The following is a 20,967-nucleotide window of genomic DNA, read 5'->3' on the forward strand; positions in this document are numbered from 1 at the left end:
TATATTTTTATAGAAAATATAGTAGCAGCACTTTCAATTTTTTTGAAAAAACGTAATAATAGTTGTAATAATGGTAATTGTAGTGGTGGGAATAATAAATCTATATATATATAAAAGCAAAACTAAAAGAAGACAAGATGTTATGTGGCAGTTTTTAGTACAAGGTTATAAACATTGTAATAAAAAATTTGAATTAAAATATAAGATATTTATATTTAAAAATATTATTTTTTTAAAAAAAATTATCATTAGCTTTAAATTAGGTACATAAGCTTATCACTTTCAAATATAATTTAAAATATATTCAAATATTACATTAAAGATTAAAATAATAATAATAATAATTTTTTATAGAAAACATAGTAGCAGCACTTTCAATTTTTTTGAAAAAATGTAATAGTAGTTGTAATAATGGTAATTGTAGTGGTGGGAATAATAAAATAATAATAATAATAATAATAATAATCTATCTATCTATCTATCTATCTATATATATATATATATATACATATATATATATATATATTATAAATTAATTTTAAAATGAATAATAATAATAATAATAATAATAATAATAATAATAATAATCTATCTCTATATATATAAAAGTAAAAAATTAAAAGCATCAAAAAGTCAAATGGCAAGCTACTGAGAAGTCACATGACAGTTTTTGAGACAAAATTTAATGGTTTTCTAATAAAATTTTTGAGTGAACATATTAGAAAAATTTTGAATTTAAAAATACATTATCCTTTTTGAAAGAAAAAATTCATTAGCTTAAAATTAAAAATCTACTGCATAGAGTTCTAAAGAACTTTTATTATTTCAAAAATTTATTTTTTTCAAATGTTATAAAATATATTTAAGTAATAATTATAGTAATAGTTATAAATTTTAACAAAAAAAAAAGGAAAAAAACACATGCACGTAGTAAACGAACTGTACAATGTATAAGTAAATTAAATTTTGAAATATTGATCAATCTAATTTTGAATTTATCCAGCTAACTAAATTTTTAAAGAATAAAAGAAGACAAGATGCCACGTGGCAGCACAATAGAAAGCCACGTGACAGTTTTTAGGATAAGGTTATAAATATTGTAATAAAAATTTTGAATTAAAATATAAGATATTTGTATTTAAAAATATTAATTTTTTTAAAATGTTATCATTAGCTTGAAATTAAGAACATAAGGTTATCCCTTTCAAATATAATTTAAAATATATTCAAATATTACATAAAAGATAATAATAATAATAATAATAATAATAATAATAATAATAATAATATTTTTTTATAGAAAACATAGTAGCAACACTTTCAATTTTTTAAAAAAACGTAATAATAGTTGTAATAATGGTATTTGTAGTGGTGGGAATAATAATAATAATAATAATAATAATAATAATAATAATAATAATAATAATCTATCTATATATATTATAAATTAATTTTAATATTTAATAAAAAATAAAAATAATGAGTATCTCATTTGGACGAATGCTCATTGAGGTCAACATCACGCAACCCTTGCCAAACGAGATTACTGTGTTGGATCCTACTGAAAAACATATTCAGCAAAAGGTGGTTTATGATTGAAAACCAAAATTTTGTCCTCAATGTTCAGTGGTTGGACATTGTTGCCCTCCTAAACCGCCTAAACCTGAAGCAAGACCACAAAAGAGAATTCCTGAGAAAGCAGTCTACGAATGGAGATATAAGGGACTGATACAAGGCAAATTGTAAACTCAGCCCAATATGCCTGATGATAATATTGCAGCGACCTATCCAAGTTCAACGATTGTGCCTGTTGATACTGCTGGAGTTATAGTTCAGACTCCATCTAATAAAGATGTGCACAACACTCCGGAGCCTGATCTCATTAACTTCCCTATACTTGGAGTGGTTCCACTGTAGCATAAATTTAGGAGTCTTTCATGGACTAGGGGAAAGAGCAGACTAGGTTCCTCACCTCCTAAAAAGGGAGGCTCCTAAAAAACTACTTGATGACCTGGCTAGTGTGGAATGTAAAGGGACTTAATAAGTGGTATAAACAAAAGGATCTCAAACATTACTGGAAGACTAAACATGTTACTATTGTTGCCTTAATTGAGATGGGAATAAAACAGCATAATATGGATAAAGTAGTAAATAAAGTGTGCGCAGGTTGAAGTCTCATTCATAATTACTCCCATGCTGTTAATGGGAAAATATGGATTGTCTGGGATCCGAGAAAATATAAGGTTATAGAGAGGTTCACAGCTGCACAGCTTATTCATTGCTTCATTACAGACCTATCAGGATACTTCTCTTGCTACTATACTATTATTTATGGATTTAATGGCCTAGAACAGAGGAAAAGTTTGTGGGAAGATTTGAGAAAAATTGCTGCCAACATCACTGATCCATGGTTTTTGTGTGGAGATTTTAATGATGTGTTGAATACAAATGATAGATTATTTGATTCTCCAATCACCTATTCTGAAACAAAAGAATATGCAGAGTGCATCCAAGACTTACAACTTAACGAATTATCATGGAAGGGTGAATATTATACTTGGACTAATAAACAATTAGGTTCAGCCAGGATCTGCAGCAGAATTGACAGGGCCTTTGCAAACTCTGAGTGGATGCTGAAATGGAGCCACAATCAGCTTGTTTATGATTTTTTGTACATATCAGATCATTCCCCTATGCTCCTCCAGTTGCAAAATATGTAGTGGAACATGCCCTCTCCTTTCAGGTATTTCAACATTTGGACACTTCACTCTAACTTCTTGAACATTGTAGCAGAAGTTTGGAGGAGAAACCTGTCTAAGGACCTTATGGATAATGTATGGAAGAAGTTTAAAGCCCTGAGAGCTCCGTTAAAGAAGCTTAATAATAAGGAATTTAAGGGTCTGGGGGTGAAAATCTCAAAATCTAGAATGGACTTGATGCAAATCCAAGACCAACTCACTCATACATGCACTGATCAGCTGTTAGAGATGGAGAAGAACACAATTCTAGTGCTTGAGAAATGGTCTAATATTGAGGAAAGTGCCCTTAAACAAAAATTAAGGGCAAAGTGGATACAACTTGGCGATGGAAATAATAAATATTTTTCAGCAGTCATTAAGGACAGAACCACCAGAAAGCAGATCTTAGAGCTCACGTCACTCTCAGGCGTAAAACTTACTGCTCAGGAGGATATAAAACGAGAGATACTACACTTCTACAAATCCCTCATGAGAACAACCGCTCCCTCTCTTGATGCTATTAATAAGGTTGTTATGAGAACTGGTCCAGTGCTCACCCAATAACAAGGCTTACAACTCTGTCAGGACATTACTGAAGCAGAAATTCATAATGATTTTGTGTCTATAGGGGATGACAAATCCCTTGGGGTAGATGGATACAATGCACACTTCTATAAGACAGCTTGTCCACTTATCCGAGCTAATATTCTAAAGGCTGTCACAGGTTATTTTACCACAAGCTCAATGCATAAAGCTATAAACTGCATAGCTATTACTTTGATCCCCAAAAACTCTAATCCTGTAACCATAAAGGAGTACATACCAATTAGTTGTTGCACCATACTGTACAAGATTATTGCCAAGATTTTGACAACTCAGTTACAAATGGTGATCAGCCTTCAATCATCAATGAAGCTCAATCAGGATTCATCCCTAGCAGGAAAATAGGAAATAATATCATCTTACCAACAGAGTTAGTAAAACGCTACAACAGAAAACATATTTCTCCAAGATATATGATCAAAATAGATCTCCAAAAAGCCTACGACTCAGTAGAATGGGCTTTCCTTCAACAAGTTATGGAAGAATTATATTTTTCTCCAAAATTCATCTCTTGGGTCATAGGATGTGTCAAGATGCTAAATTGTACAATTATGGTGAATGGGGTACCTACTGAGCCTTTTAGTGTTGCTAAAGGACTTCGGCAAAGAGATCTTATTTCTCTTTTTCTATTTGTTATATCCATGAAATATCTCAGTAAACTACCTGTCAAGTACCTTGGCATTCCATTGTCTACCAAAAAGCTCTCTCAAGCATAATGGAGCCCTTTGGTAGAAAAAATTATAGCGAGAATCACTGCATGGACTGTTCGAAAACTCTCTCATGCTGGACGACTGCAACTCATACAAACAGTCCTCTTTGGGATCCAATCGTACTGGTCTCAGTTATTTTTTATCCCCATAAAAGTATTGTAACTCATTGATGCACACTGTAGAAGCTACCTTTAGTCGGGTACCAATAAAATCACAAACAAATAACCTGTAGCTTGGGAACAAATGTGTACCCCGAAATCTATTGGAGGTCTAAATTTCATCAACATCCATATATGGAATAAAGCTGCCATTGCAAAGACAGCTTGGGACTTAGCTCATAAACAAGACAAACTATAGATAAGATGCATCCATACCTACTACGTTAAGTCTAATACTTTCCAAGCTGTCCCCATACCTCCTCAAAGTTCTTGGATGATTAGGAAAATTTTGGTTGCTAGATACACCTAGGAACAAACTCAAGCTTTAACTTCAATGATCGTGTCCATCAAAATGATCTATTTGAAATTATTGGGTGATGTCTTAAGAGTTTACTGGAAAATTTTGATGTTTGGAAACTATGCACGATCAAAAGCCATCTTTACTCTTTGGCTTCAACTGCAGAATAGATTACAAACAACTGATAAGCTTAGCAATTGGGGTATACAGGTGGATACAAAGTGCAAGCTTTGTCTATTGTGTTTGAAAACAAGAGATCATCTTTTCATGGCATGTTAGTTTTCTATTCAGATATGGAATAAACTCATGAGTTGAATGAAGATTCACTGGACCTCCTCGTCAACTTAGGACAGTCATCTAAATAGGATCTTGGCCTGTTCGGAAGGCAAATCCCAAATAGCACAATTGTTCAAGATGACTTATGCAAAGTCTGTATATGCAATATGAATTGAGAGAAATATGAGGACATTTGAAAGTAAGAGCATATCTTGGCTGGAACTAGCAAAGGAAATAATCTATACTTGTTATGTGAGAGATCCTATTAGGATTAGACCAAAAATCCACCAACTTATGTTTTAGTATCCCCTTACTATCTAGGTGGTTATTGAGTTTATTTTACAATTTACGAATAGCAAGCCATGTGAGTTTGGCTATGGAAATGTAACGATTCCTTGGTGATTAATAAAATCTCTATCGGTTACCAAAAAAAATATATATCTCTTTATATATAAAAGCAAAATTAAAAGCATCACAAAGCCAAGTGGCAAACTATTGAGAAGCCACATGGCAGTTTTTGGGATAAATTTTAATGGTATTGTAATAAAATTTTTGAGTTAACATATTAGAAAAATTTTAATTTGAAAATACATTATCCTTTTAAAAAGAAAAAATTCATTAGCTTAAAAATAGAAATCTACTGCATAGAGTTCTAAAGAACTTTTATTATTTCATAAATTTATCTTTTTCAAATGTTATAAAGTATATTTGAATAATAATTATAGTAATAATTATAAATTTCAACAAAAAAAAAATGCACATAGTAAACGAACTTTACAATGTATAAGTAAATTAAATTTTGAAATATTAATCAATTTGATTTTGAATTTATCCAGTTAACTAACTTTTTAAAGAATAAAATAAAACCTATAATGAATGAAGCATTTAGTTAGATGTGGTAACTAGGGAGAGATAACAATCAATTCATAGTCAAGGCAAATAGGACTTTTTTTTTTGGGGAGTTATCACACGATTAAAAAAATAAATTAATTAAATTAGTTAAATGTGATAACTATCTAGCCACAATTCAAGCAGATGTTTGAATTTAAAATTAACAAAATTTTGAATTGAAAAATAAATTTACATTACCTCTTAATTTTTGAAAAATAATTTTATTTTGAAACCTACATTATTATTTTTATTAATCTATGTCTATATCCTAATCAAGTGATATTTTTTAGTATGAAAATAATTATAATTTCTCGCTGCAATTTTGATAAATTATCAACATAGCAAATAAAATAATTTTGAAATTTGAATTGATTTTATCTACTTAATCAATTAAAAGAGAAAGTCCTTTGAATTTCTCTCTATATGTTATATAAATTGAGAGGATAGTAACTTTGTATTTGACCAAATGTGTCTTCATATCTGAGAGCTAAATTGGTTATTCTTCATCGCCTAATGCTTCATGTTTACATAAAATTTATCAATATTTATTTATATTGTATTGTATATAATTTTTAAATGCGTATTATCTTTTGCTTTCTCTATTAAGAATGAAAGCATCCGAAGTGAATTAATCCTATTCTTCTTTTGCAGATTCTTTATTAAAATTTCAAACGATTTAGTTGCAGGAATTATATAAAATAATGCAAAGAAAACGAAAAAGTATTACAATAAGTACTCACACTTTTTTTTTAGTCTTTGATTTCTTTCTACAGTAAATTGTTAAATTTTACAGAATATATGTTTTGCTATATGAACATTGTGATTTTGATGACTACTTTACAAATAGGTTCTAACATTCAAAAGCTTGATGAGTCATTAGTTATCATCTTTATTTTCACGTTTACGTAAAAGTTTCTTTGTATCTGTTTATATCACAATCTTATAAGATTTTGAAATTCTTAATATTTTTTTATTTTTCTATCAAAATTTAGAAGAACTGCTAGGACTTTTATTGAATTTAGAAGTGTAAATATCAGTTGTGCAGGAACCGAAGAAGACAGGGTGTTGAAATTATCCGTCACATAGAAAAAAATTTAAAGAGATGGAGAACAAGCAAGAAATAAATCAGGTACAATTAAAAAAATAAACAACATGATAAAGTTTAAGTGATTCAAAAAAAGATGTTTTAAGTTAAAAGATACTTATAACTTTAGATTTAAATTGAAATATACATAACATATAATTCAAATTTAAAAATATAATTGTGATCTCTCTCTTCTTATTTTCATATTTAAATGAAGTCACTTAAATTCATCATAAGACGATATGATCTCTAAAATTAATTTTTCTTGATGCAATAATTAATTTGGTGTGTTTTTAATTTGATTTTGAATCCAAATTAGCATTCTAGCCATTTGATGATTTTTGAATTTTTATTTGATTACGCCTTTCTTCATGATTTTAGAATGTTAGTGTTACTCTATCACTTAATGCTTATCATTACTTAATTTAAATTTGATTTAAGAAAGTAATGATATATTGCATAATGATTTTTATTTTATTTTTCAATATTACTCCTTTGTAAATTATCTTGAAGTTTCAAATAGATAATCGTAAGCTATTTTGAGAGATATGTGATTTGATATATCTTGATCTTCTTCTGTAAATAGTGTTGAAGTTGTTAAATATGAACTTCTAGAAGAAATATGATAGGTTAATGAATAATAAATTTTTCATTAAATCGACAAGATATGTTGGTCTTAAAATTCTCTACTACAACAATTGTGTTTCAACAGCTAAAATTGAACTCCTAAATTTGTAATAGTTGATAACTTATTAAGTTAATGTGATCGAAAAATATTTTAAAACTTAAGTAATTAAAGTATAATAGAAAAATGTGCATCGATGATTGGAGGTTAGAGGTGAGATTTGAATTAATTTTCAGAATATAATGAAGTAATATAATGCAAATATTATATTATTTATAAATTTTAAACAAAAGAGTTTTATGGGGTTTGGGGTGGGGGTGGGGGTGGGGGGGGGGGGGGGGGAAAGGGGATATTAATAATCTAATATTTTTAAATTGTAAGTGATATATATAAAAATATATGTGATTATTCTTTTCACATATATTTAGTTAGAAGTGGGGGATAAAAATTTATTTTTTTTTTGAGGGGGAGAGGACAAAAATATTAATAATCTAATATCTTTAAATAGTGAATAATACAAAAAAACATATATGATTGATTTTTTTTATGTATATTTAGTTACATGTATGGGAGGAGATAGATTTTTTTTATTCTTTTAAAATATATAACTTGAGGAGGTGGAGTGGAGATGAGGTGGGTGGGGATTAAAATTTTTAGTTTAGTTTTTCACATTTTATTGAGAAATAATGTGATCGTTGAACTTTTTTTAAAATAATATAATTTAACATATAATTTAATATTCTCCGTGCATCGCGCGAATACGTATACTAGTAGCTCCTAAACCAAATATATACTTTGGAAGCAACGGAGAGGACAATACTTGTCTCATTTGAAAAACCAATGAAAAATTATTCATTTTTACACGTTTTACCTTGATATTAAATATTATTCATTATTTAATATATTTTTAAAATAATAAATTATTTATATTCAAAGCATAATATGAATTACCTCTATGCTAATTCATTGAGAAGGAGGGGAAGAAGTCGTTGATGAGTGATGTAGAAAAGTCAGTGAACACAAAGATGGGTCTTGACAATTGTTTTTGTTACGTGAAAATTTTGTTCATTAACATTGACTAAGTTGAAGTTTGAGGTATCGGATTCCTAAATTCAGGAAGATTAAAAGAATCGGTCGAAAATTCTCATCTCATTTTCATGCAAATGTTATCATCAATCTAGAACAATGGTGTCTCCAAGTTATGCTTTATTTTTTGATAAGAGAAAAGAAAAGTCCATTCTCTTTAAAACCGTATGATCTACTTTCACTTGACACAAAATTTAAGAAAATAAAGAAGATTTTAGAATTTTGTGGCCTTAAATTAAAATTGTGTCAAGTGTACCAAAATATTATTTAATCTTATGATCCTAAATATGTTATGTGAAAAATTGAAATTAAAGTATTATCAAAAAAGAAAAAAAATCATTCATTTTAAAATAGATTAAAAAAGAAAGTAGGTCAATTTTTTTAAACGAGTAGTATAATATATGATCCCATCTATCTCAATTCTCATCACATTTTTTAATGGTTTCAAAATTTTCACTTGCCGTGATATCATCTCATTTTCATTTTTTTGTCTTTTTCAATGTTTTCAAACCGCAAAGAACTTGAAGGCGGCAACAATCACCCACTATCCGTATGATTTTAATTAATTTGACATAAACGAGTTCTTAAGACGTGCCAATATATTCATATTTTAGTTGATGGAAAAGTTATGGATAATCAAGAAGAGATAATTAAAGATTATAACTATGGGTAGTGAAGAATGAACAAAATGGTTTTTAATATTATTTTTAGGATATAATACTTATAGTGCTAACATACATTTAGTTGTATATTGTTTTTGTAAAGTTTAAAATAAAGACATTTAAGTCTTGAAATATTAAATTAAAAATATATAAAATATATCAAAATATCTTTTAATTTTATTATATTAAAATAAAAAATTATAATTAAAGAGTTGATAAAAAGGGAAAAATTATTTTTTTTGAGATGGACTAAAAAAAGTAACTCAAATAAATTAAAATAAAGTAACAAAAAGAATGAAAATATGAAAGAGTTAGAAATTTTAAAACTAAAAGGAAATTAAAAGAGGGAGAGAGTAGGAGAAATGAGTGGTAATTAGTCTTCAGAAACCATAAATTTCTTGTGAAGAAATGAGTGGTATAGAAATATTAATGAATTTGGCCGGTCAATCAAGAAATAAAAAACCATTTTCTTTTGATCTTTTGAGTCTAGGATAGATTATTCTCGTATGTTATTATAATATGCCGAGTTTGAGATCTAGCAAAAATATAAATAGTGGGTGTTTGATCATGAAAATTAAATTTTTGTAATTTAAAGTTGAAGTTGTGTGTATCCATGAATATAATTGAAGTTGCTTTTGAATTTTTTGTGAAAAAAAAAAGATGAAAAAAATTGAAAGCAACTTTTTTTTTTCACTTTTTCAAATACAATTTCAAATTGTATTGAAAAATTTCATGATCAAACATCACATTAAAGTTATATTAAAACTTAAAATTGTATTTGACAGAAAAAAAATAAAAAAATCAAAAAGTGAAAATATTTCATGATCAAACAGACACCAAGTCAATTAGAAGCAGAGTTGTCCTGTGAAAAATTAGAAGCAATAGCCAATTCTGATACAAAGGGTTAGATGGAATCTTAGCCAATTCTAATACAAACTTCTATTTGAAATAAATACTCATCTCATTTACGTTTACTTGTTGCATTTTATTTTTTATATTTGATCAATATCTTAAGATGCATTTTTTTCATCATTTTAATATGAAAAGGATTGCAACTAGGGGTGTATATAGGTCAAGTTGGTTTGGTTTTTTATTGAAAAAAAAATCAATTATGTCGGTTTATTAAAACTATAAACCAAATCAAACCAACATAAAATCGATTTTTTTGGTTTAAGTTTTAGTCGATTCTTTCGATTTTTTTGAGTTTTCTCAGTTTTTTTTATCATCTTTATTTTTTACAATTATTTTGTGATTGCAAACTAGATCAAGTATGTTTTCACTCATGTGGTAATGAAAAATCTTAAATGAAAATTTGAGGAGAGTGAAAAGTTTAGGTTTTAAGTTTATATTGAATTTTGGATCATTTTATTAGCAATTAATGGACAAGTATTACAACTTAAATGCCAAATCAAACCATGAATGATCGGATTTTTTTTTTCAAACGCCAAACCAACTAAACCAAATCATAAGTTGATTTTTTTTATTTGTTTGATTTGGTTCTTCGATTTGGTTTGATTTAACGGTTTGGTCTGTACACCCCTAATTGCAACTTGTAACATTTTTTATATAATTTTTTAAATATCTAAATTTAAAATTTAAAATATTAAACTTATCTATTTCATTTTATTTTGGAAGTTTAATTAAAATGACTTTCGTAAATAAAATTTAACAAATAAAAATGAACGTGAGGGGGGTATAGTCACATCTTTTTCTTTATGAAATTTGCTTAAGCCATATAGTAAAATGGATGGAGGGAGTATTATGATCCGACTTTTCACAAATTTATGCTTAACCTATATATAATACAAGGAAATCTAAAGGGAAGGTGATGTGGCACCTCCCAATTACCTCTATTTTCATTTTTCTTTTTTTTTGACAATTCTTTTTATTTTTTATATTTTCTTTTTTGAAAAAAATAAACATGACAATTACTACTCCATTTATTATTGCACTTTAATGTTAAAAAAATTAAATATATTAAAATTTACTATTCCACTCTATTTCCGTGTAATTTAGAAAACTAAAACCTCAGTTTTACCTAGAGGTGTCAAACGGTCCGGGCCAGGCCAACCCGGAATCGGCCCTTCCATTTTAACCGGGTTGCGGGCAGATTAAGGGCTGGTTTTGACGTTAACCGGGTCGGGTCGGGTCGGGCCAAACAGTAAAAAAATTAAAACCCACCCTAACCCGACCCACTTAACCCAACCCGGTCAAACCCACCAAAACCAGGTCAAACCCGGTTAAAAACCGGTCAAACCCATTTAAAAAATAAATAAATAATCCAATATACACTATATACACTCCAATATACACTATATACACTCCAATATACAATATATATTTTTAAAAAAATATATAAACAATTACACATATATACGTACCATTCAATATATAATTATATATGACTATACGTACTACTTTAAATAAAACATATGCTATAATAGTATAATATATATATATATATACACTACAATATATATATATATATATACTAATTTATAAAACATATACACATGTATACGTTAAATATATACTACTTTAGAAGATATATACACATATATATGCATCATTCAATATATATGTACTACTTTAAATAAAATATATACTACAATATACATATATATATATATACAACAATATGTATATATATATAGTTACATACTAATTTATAAAACATGTACACTTGTATACTTTAAAGATATACGTCTATAGAAGATATATACACATATATACGCACCATTCAATATATATGTACTACTTTAAAAAAAGTATATACTACAATATATATACTAATTTATAAAACATAAAGTAATGTATACGTTAAATATACACGTCTATAGAAGATCTATTCACATATATACACTCTATTCTATGTATATGTAATACTTTAAATCAAATATACTATAATATATATACATTACACTATATATTTGTATAGTTATATACTAATTTATGAAACATATACACATGTATACGTTAAATATACACGTCTATAGAAGATCTATTCACATATATACACTCTATTCTATGTATATGTAATACTTTAAATCAAATATACTATAATATATATACATTACAATATATATTTGTATAGTTATATACTAATTTATGAAACATATACACATGTATACGTTAAATATACACGTCTATAGAAGATCTATTCACATAAATACACTCTATTCTATGTATATGTAATAATTTAAATGAGATACACTACAATATATATACATTACAATATATATTTGTATAGTTATATACTAATTTATAAAATATATACACATGTATACGTTAAATATACACGTCTATAGAAGATCCATTCACATATATACACTCTATTCTATGTATATGTAATACTTTAAATGAAATATACTATAATATATATACATTACAATATATATTTGTATAGTTATATACTAATTTATGAAACATATACACATGTATACGTTAAATATACACGTCTATAGAAGATCCATTCACATATATACACTCTATTCTATGTATATGTAATACTTTAAATGAAATATACTATAATGTATACACATTACAATATATATTTGAATAGTTATATACTAATTTATAAAACATATACACATGTATACGTTAAATATACACGTCTATAGAAGATCTATTCACATATACACACTCTATTCTATGTATACGCACCATTCAATGTATATATACTACTACTTATAAAATATACTACATTATATATACACTACAATATATATAGATATACTTATATACTAATTTATAAAACATATACATATGTATACATTAAATATACACTTCTATAGAAGATATATACACGTGTATACACACCATTCAATGTATATATACTACTACTTATAAAATATACTACATTATATATACATTACAATATATATAGATATACTTATATACTAATTTATAAAACATATACACATGTACACATTAAATATACACTTCTATAGAAGATATATACACGTGTATACGCACCATTCAATGTATATATACTACTACTTATAAAATATACTACATTATATATATATTACAATATATATAGATATACTTATATACTAATTTATAAAACATATACACATGTATACGTTAAATATACACTTCTATAGAAGATATATGCACAAATATACAAAACATATGCTACTTAATATAATAAATTAATAATATTTGGTAGTAAATTAATAATATATTAGAAGTAAGTTTTTAATTTAAAGTAGAAAACTAGAAATACAATTTAAAATTTTAAATCGTTAAATAAAAAAAAATAAAAAACAAGGACTAAGGAGTGAATGAATTTGGGGAATTTTATTGATTGCAAAATGATCCAAAATTTATAATTTACATGAATGAAAAATCTATAAATTATGCATCATTTTTTTCAACTCATTCATGTTAATATTAATGGGAACTTGCATAGGATAGTCGAAGTCAACGGGGGCAAAACCATGCATTGGACTTGATTCTGCTGAGTTCTCCCGTGAAGTCATAATTTCTTCAAGTTTCAGCTCGTCGCTCGGCTCCGGTTCCATTCCTTGGTTTCTTCTTTTCGCTCTAATCCAATCTCTGAGGCAAACTAGAACATTCATTGCATTGCTTCCCAATGAGTGTCGGTTGTCTCCAAGCTGCTGTCGTCCCTGACTAAAGGCGCTCTCTGATGCAACGGTTGACATTGGAACATTCAAGATATCTCTAGCTAATCTTGAAAGCACAGGATATTGTGTTTCATTACTCCTCCACCAATCCAACGTGTTGATTCGTCGTCTGCGATCCTCTGGTGCCTTCCGAAGATAATATTTCAGCTCTTCCCGATAAGTTGATGTGAAAGTTCTCTCATCAACACTGTTCCAACAATTTAAATCATAAAACGAATCAGAAAAACCACTATGTGCCGGCCTTTCAGAAGATGATGGCTACTCGGGAGGATGAGAAGCGACAGTTGGAGTGATATTTGTAGGTACGGCTAAATCAAATAAATCAGCATAGTGATTATATAATTTTTCTATGTAATCCTTTGCATCAGCCGTAGCTGTCCACAAATCAGGTTGTACTTGTTCAAAATCATGGTTAGTATTTATTTCTAAGTTAGTATAAATAAGAGTACTAAAGTGACACATATGATTATATTTCATGCACGGATTTAGCATAGCACCAGCCAAGTAAATAGGGGGAATCGAGAAAAAATATTTTTTAATTTTCGTAAACATGGCGCCAACGGTTTCTTTATAACCTTCTTTATTTTTATATTCTTTGAGCAAATAAGAAATATCGGCTATATATGCCAAAATATTACAAACAGTATGATAATAAGCACCGGAAAATTCAACCGTAGCTACATAAAATTTTTCTAAAAACTTAACAAGATCATTAATTACAACCCAATCAGAATTATGTAGCATGCAATCAGCAGAATCAGCAAATGAACCGCAATGTTGGTTAAAAGCTAGTGTAATAGGAATTCTATATTCATAACAAGTTTTTAAAAATTCATACGTAGAATTCAATCTAGTATCAATTTCCTTAGGCATCAAAATCGGTGTAAGTCCATTTTCTTGACATTTAACTTTAAATTCTCTAATTCTCGATCTAGGATTATTTCCTTGAATAAAACCAATGGCAAGACGAATTTTTTCAATATAAAGCTCAAAAAAGTCAAGACCATCTTTTACAATTAAATTATATATATGGCATGCACACTTAATATGAAAAATTTCAGGCAAGGGCGGAGATAGCGTATATTTTATTTTTGTTATAGCAGTCTTGTTGTTAGAAGCATTATCAAAAGCAATACATAAAATTTTATTTTCGATACCATAATATCCGACAATTTTAACAATAGAATCAACAATAAATTATCCAGTATGTTTACGATCTTCATCATATAAAAAAGCAAGAATACGTTTTTGCATCACGAAATTACTATCCATCCAATGACAAGTAACGGTTAAATAATCATTTTTATTTACAGCACGACCAAGATCAGAAGTTAGGGACAATCTACATTGAATATTTTTTAACAATGTTGATAAATAAAAACAATATTGTGAATGGAGTCTAAAAATATCAGACCGACAAGTAGTTCTAGGAATACCATTAAACATAGGATTATAAATTGCTTGTATATAACGAATAAAGGCATCAGAAGAAGGAAAACTAAAAGGCAAACAACCCACAACTACCATTTTAGCTATTTCTTCCATGTCCCTCAATTTATTATACTTCTTCGCTATGTGACCGGTTGCTGGGTCCATTCTAGTTTGCGTTGACCCACCAACATCTCCACCACCTTTTGCAATATTTAACTCTCTTTTGTGATCTTCAGATACATGTCTCATTAACGTTCCCGTACCCCCTTGCTTGCCTCCACTTCTATGCTTATATATTTGTTGACAAATATTGCATTGCACCTCAATATCTGATATACGTTCAAAAAATTGCCATGCAATACTAGTTCTTTTACGAGGTTTTGGGGCACTGGGAGGACGGAAAGGGAGATTAACTGATTCAGATCTAACGTTAGTATCTCCTACTGCGGGTGTCTCAGCAATATTTTCATTATCTTCGTCTAAATTAACTGCATCTACTTCATTTTCTTCTTCTATACCGTAATTTTCCTGAGCTTCTACATAATCCATATCGTGAGCACCTACACCTATTTCTTCCTCAAAAGGTGTACCAAGCGGTACCGGAGGCGAAGGCACACGGGTATATCTACTACTTGAACTACCTCTACCGCTAGTAATTCGCTTTTTACTACCACTACCGCTTCCAGGACAAAAAATTTTAACACCTTTAGTAGCGAGGTTTCTTAATTTATCCATAATATAAATTAAATTAAACTAAAAATATTCAAAATACACAAATATAATAAAATTAAATATTAAACAATTAATACAATAAATAAAAATTAAACGTAAGAGATGGAACGACAATACCAAATTTTGGAAGTATCCGAAGATTGCGACTTTAGAAACTTCCGCTCGTACTTTGTAAACGAAAAATTAAAAAATTAAAGTGAACACTTTAAGAAATTAAATATATTGAATATTTGAGAATTGAGAATTGAGATTTGAGAGAGAATGAGATTTGAGAGAGTGAAAAATTGTGTGAAAAATGATTTGAAGTTGTAGGGTATTTATAGATTTTTTTTTTGGGATTAAAAAATATTTTTTAAAGTTTTTTTTTTTTAATAAATGGGCCCAAACTAGCCGTTTGGACCCAAAAACGGCTATATAGTCATTGGGCCAACGGCTAGTTTGGCCCAAAATCCAAAATATCTTCTTCTTTTTTTAAATTTTTTTGGGCCGGGTCGGGCCGGTTAATCGGCTTGGTTCGGACCGAGTTAGCCGGGCCCATTTTAACAAAATAACTAGCCCGGGACCCAGAACTCTAAAGCCCTAGGACTTACCAGGCCGGGTAAAATCGGGCCGGATTAGGTAATCGGGCAGGGTCGGCCCGACCCACTTGACACCCCTAGTTTTACCTCATCTTAAAATCAGTGTGTTGAATACCAAAAAAGTGAAAAATCACTCTCTTAATTCAATTAATTACACCTCTTGATTCTATTAATAATTACATCTTTTACTTCACTTATTTACAAATTTTCCTCTTCATATATAAGAGTTGGTAGTGGTATTCTTCCGACCACACTTTTCTCCCGACAGAGATTACATTTCAGCCATGCTTATTCCCCACTCAGAAAGCAAAAACTTAAAAATAAAGGTCAAAAAGATTTCGAATGCAAAGTTCCTCTTCAGTTTCAAGCTACCATTAATGCCTTACAACTCTTATGCTCTCAAATGGTTTGTTTTATCATTATTTTTGTGCCAAACTCATCTTTTATCAAATATTTTAGGTGAGAAAATATTCATATATACTTAAGAAAATTTCAGTATGTTGAAAAATTTCATTGCTATATGAAGGCGCTGATTTGGATAGTCTACAAAATTAAAGTTGATCAATGACTTATCAATAAAGCATTGAACAAGGATAAGAACCGCACAAAATTATAATGTAATTAATTTTCTTTCATTTTTCTGTTACTTGATACGTTTGTCATTGGACAAATTAGGTTGCTCACTGATTCAGTTAAATTTTATATAGTATCTATAAGTTATTGATTTGTAAATGTATTAAATCAATGATCAAATTGGTCCTTCATTTATTGATTTATTGTGAATTATCAGTCAATCAATTCTTGGTCCTTCATTTATACATCGATTTAATCGATAATAAAATGCTCCTTCAACTAAATTTTTTCTCTACTTGAACAAAATACTTCTGTAGTTATATTCATCCTTAATTGAATTCTGCAAGTGTTTGCATAAAAAGTGTAAGATGAAGACAGTTCAAAAATTAAAAGGAAAACAACCAACAAGCTATAAAAATAAAGTTGAAGTATATACACTATTTTAATGTAAACATCATTACAACAAAATATTATGTACTCTGTCTTATTGGTCCTTCATTTATGTTGCATATAAAGATGGGAATTTAGAAAAATACTACTTGCATTGAAGCTATAAATTGAATAGTTATAATATTTTTGAAGGAAAAATCAAAAAGATTTTTATTTTTGCAAAGTCTTTTATCTCTCAATATATACTAGTTTAGGTGTACGTGTCTCGCACGTGTAACTTACTTTAATGAGTTCAAATATTACACTAAATAGGTTATTTATTTAAATAATAAAAAAATACAATAATTAGATTTAACATCTTTTGAACATGTAAAGATGGAGAATTTATTTAACTAAACCTAATAGTTACTCCAAAAAATTCTCAAAGTCAATTGAAATTTATCTACCACTTTTAAACTACCACAAAACTATACAATGATAGTGATATCAAAACAATACAATTAAATTTAACCCCTACAAAAAAAAATTTCAAAGAAGATCGTTATTCTTCTACTACTTGTAAACTACAACGAAATAATACGATAATAGAGATATTATAACAATGCAACTAAATCTAACCTTTATACACACAAAAAAAAATTCAAAGCAGAGATTTCAAAACAATACAATTAAACCTAACCTTTACCTAAAAAAAATTCCAAAGCCGAATGTCATCTATCCACCTGCAAACTACAATAAAATAATACGATAATAAAAATATCAAAATAATATAATTAAATCTAATATTTACGAAAAATTTAATAAACTTAATGTTTGAGTAGAAATCACAAAGTTATTCAATAATGAAAGCTTGTTATTCATGATCAATAAATATAATGTAATAGAAAAGGAAATTAAAAAGTTAGAAACAACAAAGTCACGTTGTAGATTCAATAATGATAATTACATATAAATATGAAAATTCTTGATCAATAAAATCAACGTAATAAAAAAAAATTGAAACCTGAATTAAACCAACATATTATATTAAAGATTCAATAACAAAACTATTTACAAACATAAAAGGATGATTTAATAATTATGATCAATAAAATCAAAACGTAATATAAATACAAATTTAAAATTTAGAAACCACAAATTACTCAATAATAAAGCTACAATCACAAAATTTTATTACCCAAATAAAATTTTCATATAAACCTACAAAATAAATTCTAAAATTGTTAAAAAAAAAAAAAAGGGAACATAATGACTCCTAATTAAAATATTATAGCAAAGAAATAAAATCCTAATCTAAAAATACAAAATCTTTTTTTTCTTGGAAAAGTCCACTATCCTTTTTTAATTGGAAATAATCACGCATTCCGTTTAGTTATTGCACGAAATTTTGTTGCTTCTTTTTAAGAAATCTTAACATGTTTTATGTAAAATAGTTCTATCTGTTTTTCTAAAATATTTAGAATTTTACCTTATATAAAAAAAATATATATATATATAATAATTTCTTTTAAGTTTGATTTCTTTAACAAAATGTTGCTATAAATTTAGGAATTTAACTAAAAGTAGAAAAATTTTTCTATTTAATTTTATTATATATTTATTATAGTTAATATTCAATATTATAAATTAAAGAAAATCTGTAAAAAGACGATTCTATCTATTGCGGAGTCTTTTAATAAAGGGCAAAAAATACAAATCATTTTTCTAATGATCTTCACACTTTTAATATATACTAGTTTAGGTGTACGTGCCTTGCGCGCGTACCTCACTTTAATGAGTTCAAATATTACATTAAATAGGATATTTGTTTAAATAATAAAGATGAATATAAAAATTTAATTTAATATCTTTTGAGTATGAAAAGATGGAGAATTTATTTATTAAACCTAATCTTTACCAAAAATATTTTTAAAAGTCGATCGACATTCATCTACCATCTATAAATTGCAACAAAATAATATAATGATAGAGACATTAAAATAATATAATTAAATCTAATCTTTACACACAAAATTTTTTTCGAAGTCGTCTGACACTCATCTACCACCTGTAAACAATAACAAAATAATACGATAATAGACATATCAAAATAATACAACTAAACATAACCTTTACATAAAAAAAAAATTCAAAGCCGACCAACATTTATCTATCACCTGTAAACTGTAACAAAACAATACGATAAAAGTGATGTCAAAATAATACAATTAAATTTAAATTTTACACACAAAAATTTCTCAAAGCCGAATTCATCTACGAACTGTAAACTACCACAGAATAACAAACTAATAGAGATATTATGGTAATACAATTAAACCTAACCTTTACCTGAAAAAAGTTTCAAAGTCGACCCACATCCATCTAGCATCTTTTAATTAAAATAAAATAATAAGAATAAAGCTATCAAAACAATAAAATTAAATCTAACCTTTACACAAGAAATTCTTCAAAGTCAACCGACATTCATCTACGAGCTGTAAACTATACAAAAATTATAATAGTGATCATAGAGCTTCGATTTTGATCCAACTAATTCTTGTCTGATCGAAAATTTTGACCATAAAGAATGATTTTGAATGAAAACAAATAAGATATATATATATATACACACATGTTGAATTCTATTATGCTAACGAAAATAGTGAAGAAGTTGAGGATTTGAAAATCAAGCATCCACCATCTAGACATGCAATCAAATCAAGTTAGATGAGCATCAACCATATTCTCCTACTAGATAAATCGGTTTGTTCTCTAGTTTAACGTACATCTTGATATTTATAAAAGTATTTTCTTAATATAGTCCTATTTTAGGAGTATTTTATTTTAGCAGTATTTTTTTAATTGAACAGTATAAAGAAAAATATTAATTAATTCTTCTACCATATATTTTAGGAGTCCCATATATTTTAGAAAGTTTAGTAGAAAGGAAAAAAATATTAATTAATTCTCCTGCCATATATTTTAGGAGTCCCATATATTTTAGAAAGTCTAGTTAATATAATAAAAATAATTAAATAATAAATTAAAAATAGTGAAAAGATAATTTTGTTCAACTAAGAGTCTTTTAATGAAGCGTAAAAAGTTTAAATCATTTTTCTAAAGAGTAAAAAGTTCAAATCATTTTCCTAAGGTCTTCACCCTTTTAATATATTATTGCTATAGATTATAGATATAGATAGATAGATTATAGATATAGATATAGATATACATTATAGATTCAAATACAACTTCTGATTGAGACCGTCCTTGTTATATCTTAAAAATTTAAATACAAAAAATAATAAAACAACACGCACGATTGTTTCTTTTTTCAGATTTGTTAGTTTTAGGATCCCTTTTTTGACATAATGACAAAAAAATATTTCAAACATTTGTTAAGTTTTGAAACTCATTTTCTTTTTAATTTGGACAGAACGGAATATCTTTTTATATATAATTCCAATGTTAATTATTGATTTTTTATTTTTCATAAAAGATTTTTTG

The 20,967-nt window shown here is 27.5% G+C and overlaps 1 protein-coding gene across 1 annotated transcript; it reads left to right on the forward strand.

Annotated features, from left to right (window-relative positions):
* The first annotated feature begins 1,758 nt into the window (after positions 1-1,758).
* LOC107857831 lies at positions 1,759-3,302 on the forward strand. The gene is made up of 3 exons (XM_016702633.2): positions 1,759-1,913; positions 2,174-2,671; positions 2,744-3,302. Exons 1-3 carry the CDS (start codon positions 1,759-1,761, stop codon positions 3,300-3,302), a joined length of 1,212 nt encoding a protein of 403 aa, XP_016558119.2.
* The last annotated feature ends 17,665 nt before the right edge of the window (positions 3,303-20,967 follow it).

Source organism: Capsicum annuum, chromosome 2, assembly GCF_002878395.1.
Source record: "Capsicum annuum cultivar UCD-10X-F1 chromosome 2, UCD10Xv1.1, whole genome shotgun sequence".
NCBI classification, from domain to species: domain Eukaryota; kingdom Viridiplantae; phylum Streptophyta; class Magnoliopsida; order Solanales; family Solanaceae; genus Capsicum; species Capsicum annuum.

Coding starts and splice junctions, on each gene's coding strand:
- LOC107857831 (XM_016702633.2), top strand. CDS start 1,759: ATGCCTGATGATAATATTGCAGCGACCTATCCAAGTTCAACGATTGTG. Junction 1,914..2,173: donor ATACTTGGAGTGGTTCCACT/GTAGCATAAATT, acceptor CGCAGGTTGAAG/TCTCATTCATAATTACTCCC. Junction 2,672..2,743: donor CAGCTTGTTTATGATTTTTT/GTACATATCAGA, acceptor CTCTCCTTTCAG/GTATTTCAACATTTGGACAC.